This window comes from Falco naumanni, chromosome 10 (genome assembly GCF_017639655.2).
Source record: "Falco naumanni isolate bFalNau1 chromosome 10, bFalNau1.pat, whole genome shotgun sequence".
Classification (NCBI taxonomy): domain Eukaryota; kingdom Metazoa; phylum Chordata; class Aves; order Falconiformes; family Falconidae; genus Falco; species Falco naumanni.
The window spans coordinates 31,501,315-31,514,646 of NC_054063.1; the positions used below are offsets into that span (position 1 = coordinate 31,501,315).

A 13,332-nucleotide genomic window follows, 5' to 3' on the forward strand; every position below is an offset into this window, starting at 1 on the left:
ACTGACACCAGGCAATTTGCTACTTCATTTCATGTTTCAGAGCAGCAAGTGAAGCAAGGGGAAAACTTGTTTTAAAATAATTTGCCAACAGCAGAAGTCTACATAGGTGGAGGGTTTCTGGAGGGTGGCTTTGTGCAGGGGACAGAGCTTTGTTGCATCACATGTTGAGATCTAATGGGTGGAAAGTGCTGGTTGCATATTAAATATTATTACTACTTATATAGTGCCCTGCACTCCAAAACAGCACCTCTCTGTTTTTTTCCTAAGGGAAGGATCTTTTCCACTTTGTACTTTCTGTACCCTCATCACCAACTCCTCCTTTGAAAAAAGCTGAAAGAGGAAAAATCTGTCAGTTCAGTGCTACCCACTACTTGTCTTAGAAAGGAAATGAAAATTCTCAGCAAGTGAAACCTCAGATTGTAAGGAGACAGGTGGCAGGAAAGGCTGTACCACCTGTAATGCAGCGGACCACAGTGCAATTAAGCAGAAGGAACCAGAAGTTCTCGCTGAACTCGTAAGGCACAGAAAAAGCTCTCTCATTTCATCTGGCACAGAAAAAAAATCTTCCTTTTTCAAGCGAAGAAAAAGACCACAGAATTCTGCCCAGGGATACCAGATATTTTTCCTCCAAGCAATATTCTGACTCCAAAGTGCCCCAGCAGAAACCCCATCTTACTCACTTTGTACATGACTCATTCAGAGTATTTCTACTGATTGCAAATGCAAACACATTTTCATCAGCACTGTACAGCTGTTTCTCAGCTGGTGACAGAACTCTGCTAGCATAACTTTGCTCAAATTTTGCCATATATTCAGAAGGGTTTTTTCTTTGTATAAGGCATAGTCAGATCTAACCGTGCCACAAACAGGAAGGAGGACTCTTCCTCTTGGTTTTTCATATTGAAATTCCCATAGTTTCATCCTGCAGTGTGCCTGAGCTTGAGCAGACTTCCTAATCTGTGTGTGCAAACAAAGCTTCCTCAAGAACAGAGACCATTTTTAAAACCTCTGCATTGGCTCATAGCTAATTGCTACCTGTCCCATAGGATCTATGCTAATTTAGCTTAATAAAACTATTAAATAGCAAATTTCAGAAGAAGCAGCAGCAATGTCCTCATTATTAGATTTAGTAGAGCTGCCAAAAGCCATCATTGTTACTGTGCATTTAGAAAAAAATTCCTTAACAGAATGAAGATGTCAAAGGGACACAGTAAGTATGCTTCTAATAAGCCATCTAAGGCTCATTTCTTTGGGGTCAAAAACGAAAGTTTCTTGGCCAGAAAAACAAGTTTGTAGACCAGATGCAAATGATTAGAGAAAGAGATGTTAAATAAAATAAGCAGCTACATACCTCCAGGTCATTAAAGAACAGATGTGTATCTGCAAGGTTGAAGATCATTTCTTCCATCATAAGACCTATCCGCACAGACGTTGTAGTGTCCTGTCAGGGGAAAATAATTTTTTTCCTATTAACTTTGTTGGGGTTTTTCTTGTTGTTTGTTTTTTTTTTTGGGGGGGGTGAGTGGAAGATCTTAGGGCAAACATAGGATCTACACATTCCTGTTTCTAAAGATATGTTAATTAAAGTAATTTTATTTCCCAAGTGTATCTCAGCATGCTTTTCCCATCCTTTCTTTTGCTCTCCTAGATAATCACATTCTTTTCTTTGAAGGATATCTATGGCTCCCCTTGACCAACAACAGCCCACACACCTCAGATGATGTAACAAGAACCTTTAAACAGTGAGACTATATAAAAACTACTTCAGTAAATTAGACCAATAATTGATTTCCAATAGCATCATTAGTGAACTGTTAGGGGATCATTAAGAGCAACAGAGTACACAGAGGGTGATCCTTCCCTAACTTCCTTCTTCAAACCAGCCATAGAAGGTCAGCATTATTCTCTTTTAATGTCAAACAACAACTTGGTGAGCAAAATCGGAAAACAGAACCCAGGAGCTCAAACATAAATAGAGCCTCTTTCTCTAAAGGATGCAATCTGTGTATCGCACAACTTGGCTTATGTTTTTACTAGCTCAGGTGATCAGCACAGAACAGGACAGAAAGGCAGATGTGTTGCTCCCACACCAGAGCCCAGCACGTGATAATCTACTGCCCTCAGCAGCACATGTGCACCTGGACAGGAGATGCAAGAACAACCACACTACTTTAAAGCTCTTCCATCCCCACTGATGCTGCCCACTTATTTAACAGCATCAGCAGAGTTAAACCCATCCCATCCTACCACGCAAAACCAATTATAGCATGATAAAATGCCTGTCCCAGTACAGTCATACTATTCCTGCTCAGTACAGCGTGCTCTGCAGTGGTATAAAGCATGCCTGCAGAACCAGAACTGTAGCCATAATAGCAGTTACACCCAAACAGCTATATCGATTGGGAAAAAAAAAAAAAAAAAAAAAGACAAGACAAGACACAGCACATTAAAATGCTGGATGGGTTCACCTGTCATTGTAGCTAGTGTTAGAAATGGCAACATGCACCCGATGCTCCTGTCTGTGTGGGCTGTGGCTAACTGCGACAGTTGGCTCGTTCTGCCATTTTCTTGTACCAGCAGCCCCCTGCCTAGTCAGGTGTAGGTCTAACTTGGCCCTTCCCCAGGAGGGTCCCAAAATGCTTCCTAAAAGGAAAGGACATGATGCAGCAGTTCTGGCTGCCTGCAGCATTTTTAAACCACAGTTTTTTTAACCATTAAGAGAATGTAAAAATGCACATGCCAGCAGCTCTAAAATGGCTTCTATGTGTTCTAAAGCAAGTGTGAACATTCTCACATCCTGATCTTGCTCCTACATCAGTAGCAAAACCTTAAGTAAATTCCCCTGGAGAAGGACTGCACTACCTGCAGCTCTGCTTTTGTGCATTTAGTTGACTTATTTTAGAAAATTAATGTTTTTCCCTGCCCCTTGCAACCCAGCTGAGACACCACAACTGCCTGTGAGAGGGCTGTCATTTCATTTCCTTGCCAAGTCAGCAAGCACCAGCTTAAATCAGCCCAAGCTGATGGGGCTAACTGCTTGTCCAGAGAAGCCACCCACGGACAATCCTGCATGGCAGAAGTGACTGACACTTTCGGCTGGGCCACTTCCCTTTCTTCTGGCTTGGAGGGCTACATGAACAGCTGACTGCATGTGCACAGCAGATCTACTTAGTGCTCCAAGCCGCCCCTTGGATGGGGGATGGCGGATGCTGGGCTCCTACAGCTCTTGGCTTACTGTTGTTGGCTTACAGCTGCCCAATGGGCACTGGATACAGCCTCTGCGGATCTGTTTATCTGAAACACAATCAAGCAACCTGCTGTACACAGCCTGATACACTGTGATATTAAATGAGTCTCAGTCACTTTCCCATCTCTTATGCATGAAGTCAACCGCCCCTCCTGCCCCCAAACAACCGACCTTGTTCCTAAACCCACAGAAAAAGCATAGAAACACACTGATGCAAGCAAGGTTCCCAGCAGAACATTTTCTTACTCATTAAATACTTCAAAACACAAGCAAAAATAAGCTGTGGCTAACTTTATAAACACTCATAGCTCAAAAGCATTGTGCCTGTTCAAACTAAACAACAACAGACAACTTGGAAAATAAAAAAGAGCATTCCCACAACAGGTTTTTTTTTTTGTAATTCATCTTCATTAGGACAGGGATCTCTCATCTTTATGTTTATGTGGGTTTTTCTCCACTAAAGTTACAAGCCATGCTAAACCAGGGCAGATTTATATGTAGTCTTTCCTCTAATTTTCTGCAGATTTCTGCGGAGTCATGTTATTGTATGACAGGACAGTAATGAATTAGTTGAGGAGCTCTAACAGGGAGCACAATGTTTGGAGGACGAGTACGTTTCAATCAACCTTCGCAGCAGATGCTGTTGACATGGATGGTGTATTACACACTAACCTAATTATTACGCATTCTTGGTGTAGCTCTCTTTAATTAGAGCAGAATGGCTGTGGTTTCAGCCATGTGTGTGACTCACAAGCATTGTGCCCATCTAAAGAAAAGTTCTGTCACTCATGTTTAAACATGCTTGTTGCTGTCCCAGAAAGAAGGGCACTATCTCCTCTGGGCAAAAAGTAAACTTCAACAGACTTGCCTTGAACAGGTTTCTAATTTTAAGACCCAAACCTGCTCCCCTGATGAGGCGCAGGGTCACAGGCGTAATCAGGGCATCTGACTGTGGCCCCATGCGAACAGCACTGAATAAAATTTTACTACCCAGGTGTAGGTACACAAGGGAACTGTTTTGAAGAAAATGCTGCTAGGAAGAAATTATTTTGTAAAAGAGTTTTTAATGAAGCAATTTATTTTTGTACATTTCAAGGATCATTAGCCTTTAAAACTCTTTCAGGAAGTCTCATTGGTTGGTATCTGTCATTTATCCTCTATGTTTTGTCTTTAGCTTTATTGGTATTAATCACTAATGGGGAGTAAGAAACATTTCCACAGTGTGTAAGTTACCTTCTCTTAAACTAAACAATATGGAAATTAAACTGTAGATGAGAGGAAAAAAATCTTTCTCTTGAGATAGAGAGTATGATGGAATGAAAATAAAACAGAAAAATGCACTTTACCACCCAGAGGGGAAGTCGTTTGGGGAAATGATTTGGCATCACTGCTTTCACAGTATGGACATTTCCTCTATAGCAAGGCACGCTTCCAAGTCTTAAAGAGGCTGATAAAGTTAAAAGGCAAATCAGCGCTCCCAGTATGATATAGGTGTCTAGAGGCACTAGGCCAATGTTCCACTGGCAGTTATTTATTTGCATTACTGCAGCATCTAGAAGCACTAGTCCCAGACTTGAACCCTACTGTGCTAAAACTTGTACCCACACAGAGGAAAGACACAGTCACTACAGCTTTCAGTTCAAGTACTGAAAATCAGACTGATGGGAAAGCACCAAAATGAGACAGGTATATCAATCAATGTGTTGTCCAAATTCTCTGCACAGTGTGTAAATAATCTGAAAGAGAATTATGAAATTTATCTGAAGATGTTAATGGAGAGCTCTTTCTAGGCATAGAAACCTTGTACCACTAATGGATATCTCTAATGCTGCAGTGACTGCCCTGGCAGACTGCTAATGCCTATGGTTAGAGTAATGCGAGTTTAGCAAAGCAACATAAAGTTGCCACATTCATACTGATGATCCCTGCTAGCATGTTCTTCCACAGGAAAAGTGCACCCTGGAGACCTGGGAAGAAGCTTCCTGGGTAACAGATCTAGCCAATGTTTTCTGATGCATGTGAAGCCCAAGCAAGAATGGACCACAGACAGCTTGAAATCAAATCTCCTCCAGGAACCACCTTTTACAGTGAAAACAGATTAATCTAAAAACTCAACCCTGAATGCTTGTTTAGTAATTTTAGAAGAGCAAGGTCCTACCCCTCTGCTAATCTACAAGTCATGCTTTCACAAACAAGGACAATGAGAGGCAGGAATGGAAAACAGGCAATAAACTCCTTCTGTAAATAGAACCTCCAGCACCACAGCGTATCCCTATATGCCTCACCTCTACCATGCACCATTGCTGGAGCTTCCTTCAGGGTCAAAATTAAACAGCCCCACAAATTACGTTTAGTGCTAACCTCTAGCGCTTGGACAGACAGACCAGGCACTCCTGACCCTCCAACACACAGCTTTAACAAGCTTCCTCCCATCAGCCAGGGGAAATAAGCACCAGGGGAGCACTGGTCATTCTGAAATATTTGTTCTCAAAATAATACCCTTCAGTTCCATTTCCAAAAAATCAGGAGGAGTAGTTTCACAGCTGCCCATTTCTGCTTAGCGCACATCTTCAGGGAACTGAGAGGTAAAAAGCCCCCATTCCCTACTACTCCTTCATGAACAACAGAGGATCAAAACATACAAAGAGTAAGATAAGCCCTTTTTTTAACATTTTGGATGAAAAATGTTTGCCCTAAAGAGCATCCCTGAACACATCTCTCTGCTCTTTCTGTCAGAGTTGTGCCTTTCAGCTAAGGATTGATGGGCTATTGCCTCCCTGCTGGCAGTGGCCAGACCTTGTGAGCAAGGTAACTTCCACTGTAAGTGAGGCACTGCCAACTCCCAGCTCCCCATCTTGCTTATTTTGGGGTAATTTTGCTGCCTGTTCAGCAGACAGTTCTACTAGAGGAAAATGTGGGCAACGGAAGCCTGTGGAACGTGCTGCGGAGGAAGACAAAAGTGTCCATTCACCAAGGGGAGCATTTTCTTTCATACCCCAATGGCACAAGCTGACACATTTGCTCTGAATTTTGCTTTTATGTTGGCTACCTACATGCACTGTTCCTAACCCTTAAACTAGCTCTGTACATCTGAAGTGAATTACATTTTAAAATTACAATTTGAGTTATGTCCTCCAAGCTAGTTACAACTTGCCTAAAATTAATTTCTGTTTCTGCTTTCATTCTGTCCCCTCATTCTGAGTAACAGGATAACAGAAGACGGCTAAAAGAAGCTTGTCAAACAACCTTCAGTATGTTTTTGCCTAAAGATGATTTCCACAAAACCTGGAGGAGAGCAAAGAACAAGTATTTCCCTATTAATGCAGTGGATTAAAATGGGAAGTTAGGTCTGCTCACTCCATGTGAAACTCCAATTTTAGCAAAACAAAGGGAATGCAGAATGTGTAGGCATACCCAAACTAGCTTTAAACTACCAAATCTGGGTACAAATAGCTGCAAATTTTGCAGCAAATTTTGCAAATACTTGCAGCTATTTGTACCCAGATTTGTATTAAGCATACTACGTTTTAAAAAGAAGTATTAAACATACTACGTCCCTAGATCCTTCTTCAGGAGTTAACCTACACAGAAGCCTTTGTTGCTGTACCTTCACTATTAAAGGTACTAGCATTACCTACACAAAAGCCCATGTGCGTTGTAGCCACACTTCAAACTGCACTGTCAGCATCCTCCCAAATGGCTCTGTATTAAAACCTTCTTACCACTGCTCTCCTGAAACAGACTGATTTTTCATACAGTGCTTATATTTGCCCTAGAGTATGCATTAGAGAGACATGTATTTGTTAACACCTGCAGCTACTGCTAATCCAGTTGGCTGGATGTCCCACAGCCAGCTCTCCCGTCTTGTACACTGTAATTTTGGAAGGGAGAAGCAGACTTATCTCTGGCAATCTCTCAAGTGCAAGTCACTCTCGCCTCCCATCCTGGCTCCAAAGCCCATTCCAAGCTTCTGCCTTACAGGTACCCTGTTCAGACTTGCAGGCCATTAGCAAAGGGGCAAAGCTGGCTCCTTTGAGACGGATAACAAATCAGCTTGTTGTCTGACTCTGCGTCTATTTAGCAATGTGCCAATTAACCCGACATTCAAAATGTTAGGACAAAGTAATTCTGAGTGTGAATCTTGGATTCAGACCTCCCCCACACCCTGCTTTAAAAAAACATAAAATAAAGCCCTAGTATTTAAAACTAATCAGTCTCTTTAAATCCCTGCCAAATACCTGTTTATGCCATGAGCAAATAATTACTTTTCTACAAGGAAGAAAGTATTAATTAAGAGTATTCATCAGACTCCTATTCTATAGGGTTTATCTGCCACAGGTGTCAGCCAGAGGTGAGAGACGGATTAGTATACAATCAAGGGCTTTCTAAGTTAAATCTCCTCCTTGTAGTTAGCTGTTAATAATGAAGTTGTCACCAAAAGAAAGAATTTAATAGTTTTAATTGGGTTTAATTACTTAGAAACTCCTGGAAAATGGACCAGTTTGGTTGTAGTATAAAAATATTTCTACTACTACTAATAAAAAACCCCAAAGATATAAATGCCTGGTCAACATGTTTGAACAAAAAGAGTGTGAGACCAATCATTCTTTGGTTGTAACATTTTATACCTTGATCAGAATTTGAGACGTGAACAAGGCTTTCCAATAATAATGGAAAATTAACCATGTGCATCAGTGCTAGTTCAAGTAAGTCCACGTCTTTTTGAGAAAGAGAACACATTTAGCTCTTTTACTATGCTTCAATACCTTAGCTTGCAATTTTACCTTTTTAATAGACACAGGCTGCACCCAGACCTAGGCTCCTCAGTGCTTTTCAAGTGAGAGAGGGAGTATTTGTGAGAAAAGTTGTTTTAAGTAATCAAGTAGCTCAGGAGCTGGAACCCCTTATCAGAAGCGACTAACTTAAGTGACTACACTTCAGACTTTTTACAAAAGGATTGTCCTTTTTCAAGTGGAATCACTCAGCCTTTCAGGCTCTAAACTTTTTTCCCCCCAAATGAAGACATGTTGTTTTACCTAAACATTGATATATGCAGGTTTATTAGACAAACTACTGAATTTAAAATGAATAGTGTCTACAGTCATCACAGTGTGAACAGTCCACGCTAGACTGAGAGCAAATACAATTCAATCCCTTTATCCCTTTTCTTCAGATACCTTTTCATATTCACCCTCACTTTGACTTGAGAGGTACTTCTAAAGTATTGCTTATTATTTACTGGAGAAGTCTCCTTTTACCAGCACATATCTGTTCAGAAATGGTTGGGGACTATGCCTTGGACATTTTTCCAGTAAGTAAATGGACATGTCAGTCACTAAAGCCTCACATTCAAGAACACATGGAGGTTGAATCTCTAAATGAACTATGCTTAGGGACAAGCAGTAATGACTACGCTAATTTATCCAGAGTCTGAACCCATGAGTTCTGAAATGGATTCCAGTCCTGTGGGAATACTGTACTTAAACGCAGGTTAAAAGCTGGGCCATGATGCTTGAGAACAAATGGAGATTATTTTTATTTAGTAATACAAAAGGTTCATGACCAGAAATCTACAAATAATTCCTTTTTACTACAGACGACATAAATGTCAAAAGAAGCAATGGAATTTAAACAAAACACGTCTTCATTCCCTTCCCCTCAACACAGGAAAATCACTGTATTTCTGTATGTAAGCCCTTGATAGCTCTGTGAAAAATACAGAACTCCTGGAAAGCTTGGTGGAAACACATCACAGTGCGTAACCGTCAGCACAACTGCACATTTTGCACGTGCAACTTCCTAACACAAGTTATGTCCCTTTGTTCTTTTAAAACAATTTCCCCCCTAAAATCAAGTCACAATTCAGTGACACTGGAAAGCAGGTTCCCTTTACTCATGCTTGTTTGACAATCCTCCATTGTTTCTGATATGTTTTATGTCAAAAATAATCCTTTAATACTTCCAAATGCCACACATGCACTTTGCTTAGAAAACCCTCTGCTCACCTAAGCTCTAGTACAAGAGGTTACATCTACATGAGCTCAGAGCATCTCCCATGCCCACCGTCTAAGCTGTTGTGGATCTGGTTTTGCTGTTTCTGCTGCTGCTTCTCATCAACCAGTACAGATGATAAACACAGATGTTTGCTCCCGAAATACACATTTGAAATAATAAAATGGCTGGAATTATTTACTCCCTTCTCTCCAATAATGAACTAATAATTGATATAGCAGCATGTCTAAAGTAACGGACTTCTTTATTACCTGCAGTGATTGAATGCTTTTTTAATTTAACTTAAAAAGGCATTAAATACAAGGTTTAGCCTCCAGTGGGTAAAAAAATCTCCAACTTCCTCAGAAAATCCTTTCCAAATTGTATTCATCTTGACTTAATCCATGATCTACTGAGTGAATTAGGCTCTATTTGTTTTGAAAATCTATTTTATGGAGTTCCAAGGACTGTGTTTTCCTTAGGAAGGGCTTATTCTGCCTTTCTGACCAGGATGCCTGCTAGCAGCCCTCAGCATAGGCCTCTGCAGGTTTTTAACGTCCCAAGGTGCCCCACACATATGACTAACAAAATGTAAATAAACACAGCTGAGCCAGTCAGAAATTGGAAGGTTTTCTCATTAAAGAAATAAAATAAACAGATGTCCTTAAGCACTTTGGCTCACGTTTGTCAAAGGAATGGAAAACTCTCAGATGTCTGAGCAGCAGTAGTGATATAAGGCCACATCTCAAGCGAGAGAAGAAGAAAAAAAGCAACGCCATGGCACTTAGAATTAACTAATAGTTCTCAAGGGAGGGCGCTTTTGATTTGAACCTTAGCAACTTCTACAAATAGTTTTTAACAGCCGAGCAATAAAATGGGGTTTTATTCCTTCTCAGTTTGTAAAGTAGTAAAGGACAGATTCGGCCATTAGAAGCATGAATCACCATCAGATCTGATTAAATCCCTATGGTGTTTCAATCAGGTCCTGGCTTTAGGGTCCTGCAAGAGAACAAAGCAGGGAAAAGCACAAGCTACTTGAAGCATTCATTGAAAGCAGGGGGAAAAAAAAAAAAAAAATCAACCCTAGGGTTTTACAAGGATCTCGTGTAGAGCCAAGCAGGAACTTTTCAATGACTTTTTCTTTTTTTAATTGGAAATTATAGTTCACTTAAAGGAAAACTTTTTGTAAGAACACGTAGCTGCCAGTGAAACCTTTGAGGAATAAAGTTTTTAGCTCCACAACATCATTTTTGGTGAGAATAAGACAGCCCAGTTCACAGACAGCCAACATACAGCAGCTATGAATTTGCTTGAAATGCTAGAAAATCATATTTATGTCCTACCCTCAACTGGGCCAAGCAGCAATTGTAGCTACTCTGTCCAAAAAGTCTTGAGGCCCTGCTATTGTTGAAGTACCTTCTCCTGGTCCTTCACATACCTCTGCCACTGCAAGTCCCTCATCAGAGAGGCAGAGCCCATGTTTGCACAGGCTGGAAACTTGAGTGCAGGCGCTGTCACTATCACACTCATGTTTGTGTGACACAATTTGGATAAATCTCGTGTTGCCACTTCTGAAATGCGAATACAATCAAAAAATACAGCTATCATAGAAAAACAGCCTCTACATCAATCAAGCAACTACGAGGCAAACTGCAAGTCCCCACTGAAAGTAGCCAGAGCAGCCACTCTAGGCAAAGAACCACATAGTCCAAGCTCACAGGGACACAGTGTAACACAAGCAATTCAAACACCTTTCAGTTAAGGTTAACGAAAATCTAGAACATGACTTTGCATGACTACAATTTAAATCGCAGTATGTTTTTCTTTATTTGAACCAATTCAAGATGCTAAACAATCTCAGAAATTCCTCCACATCTTACAGGGAATTTTATAGATTGTAATGCCCAGGTATCAGCAGACATCACCAAAGTGCTGATAAAGATGCAACACAATTCAAAAATTTAGACTGTCCTATGTATGCAATTCTTTAGGTCAGTACTAAAATAAAGTAACTTCCCTTTAGTTCCACGATTTCAGAGTAACTTGCACATAAAGATGAATTCTAACTCCAGATTTTGCTTTACTCAAAATTCATTTTGACACTAAAATCCCAAGGAGTGTACCAACACAGAAGAAGAATACATATTCTGGGAACAACACAAAATACTGAGAAAACGTATTAGCTTCACACATACCCCTCAGCTAGGGAAAACAATGCACCCAGTGCCCCCTTTTTTCTTAACTAGTCCTTCTTGATACCCATCCTTCCAGTGCTGGAATGAATCTGCAATATAATACTTAGAATTTCTTGGACTGGAAGAGATGCAAGATTTTTTTAACATGCTTTGACAACACAGATTATGGAACAAGCTTGCAAGTATCTCCGTCAGAAAAAGGGGAATGGACTCGTGATTTTTTTTGGCACAGGCGTGCATGCCATCTCTTTTTATTGTATCTGAATTAATACCACCAAAAGAGTCTTTCTGTATTACACCTAGCTGCTTCAAACAAATAGCCAAAGACCCTTGACTTTTACCCAACTCTGTGAAACCCCAGCAGCACTGTTAAGGATTTTGACCTGTTTTTCCCATGTTTAGTCAGTGATTTGGCAGGTAGATCTCTGCAGACATCGTAAAGACTGCAGCCACCTGCCTGTTGAATGGGAGCTCTATCATGCCTGAAGGTATTAAAAAGGGCTGGGTGGACAGAACATTAAACTATAATGATGGTCTACATCTGTTGCAGTCTCTAGGCACATGGTAAATATTCTGTACTTATAGTTATAAGAAGCCTGCAGAACAGGTTTTTAAACCCTCCTGAACATAATATCCAGGGTTAACCGTTTATGGAACTTCTGGGGTTTTGCCTTTTCTTGACAGAGGGCCTCCTGCTGAGAAACCAAAGGGTGAAGAGATTTCCTTGGGTTTGACAGCTTTGCTGCCCTGATCACTTAGACTATGACTCTGTGTGTTTGTACAGGTATCCATCCATTCAACCATGGGCGAGAAAGAAAAAGGAGATGTGAATTTGCAGGCCACTCTGCCACTGTGAAGGTTACACTGCAGTGACTGTATGGGAAAGACATTAAGACCAAATGTCCGATGACTGTGGAATCCGTGGGATAGTGCAAAGTTTGGGCAGAGGGGACAAAAAAGGAGCAACCTATGCTGGGCTATTCATTCACGATTTAACCTTGAATCAATTTTGTGGTTTAACTTCTACTAATGCTGCGAACAAATTATTTTCCGAACACTACAGATGAACTGTCCATGCTCTGAGGTCCCTGTATCTATGGTAAAGACCACAGACGTTTCCCTCAGAAACCAAAAGTTGTCACGTGAAATCAGGTCAGAAAATATACACTGAAGCATTAATGATTAATAATATGACTACAATTTATAAATTTTTTTGTGAAATTTTCCCTCTCTTTTTTTCTTTTTTCTTTTTCAAAATCTGATTTTTTTTTGGACAGCTCCCTATTGCTGTCATGACCCAGAAAGGGGCAACATGCAGAACCATTTGAGTTTTTGTAGCTAAAGAACACAGGAGTTTAGACCCAAACCTCTGAAGCTATGGTTGATGTTCCTCCTCCCCTCTTCTCAGAAAAATCACCCCAGAAAGAGGTGTTTTTCTTCAGCTTGATCAACTTCATAGACTAATTCTTTTGAGTGCCTCCACAGTAGCTCTACTAGTGCAACAGATGGGATGATACTGGGACATTACTGTTGGTGAGATGAAGGTCATATAAACTGGTACTTTTTCTGGAGGAAGACATACAGAACCAAGACCTCCATGTGTGAGATTTAATTCAAAGCACGTGTATGTCTAATTACAGGCACATGAATATTTTATAATCAATTACAGACAAAAATAAGAATTTTAGGTCTTGATACTTAATGTACTTTGAGATTAACACTTCCTACATTATTCAAGTGAGAAATTCTGGAACTCTACTAACCTCTGGCTCACTACTTCACTTGTACTTGACAGTTCAGCTCACTTAAACATTTTTGAATTGTGTTACTATTTAACAGCTCCCAGGACAGCCTGTCTGAGTGTGCTGTATTTTCCTCTTGGTTTAGGTCTGTTCCAAA

General features: G+C 40.5%; 1 protein-coding gene across 7 annotated transcripts in view; it reads right to left on the reverse strand.

Annotated features, from left to right (window-relative positions):
- EYA2 (EYA transcriptional coactivator and phosphatase 2) overlaps positions 1–13,332 on the reverse strand; it is a 101,189-nt gene that overhangs the window by 15,411 nt on the left and 72,446 nt on the right. For all 7 annotated transcript variants that reach the window (XM_040609078.1, XM_040609081.1, XM_040609076.1 and 4 more), the window contains one exon: positions 1,352–1,441. In XM_040609078.1, coding sequence (XP_040465012.1) covers positions 1,352–1,441 — 90 coding nt within the window. The remainder of the gene's footprint in view (positions 1–1,351; positions 1,442–13,332) is intronic.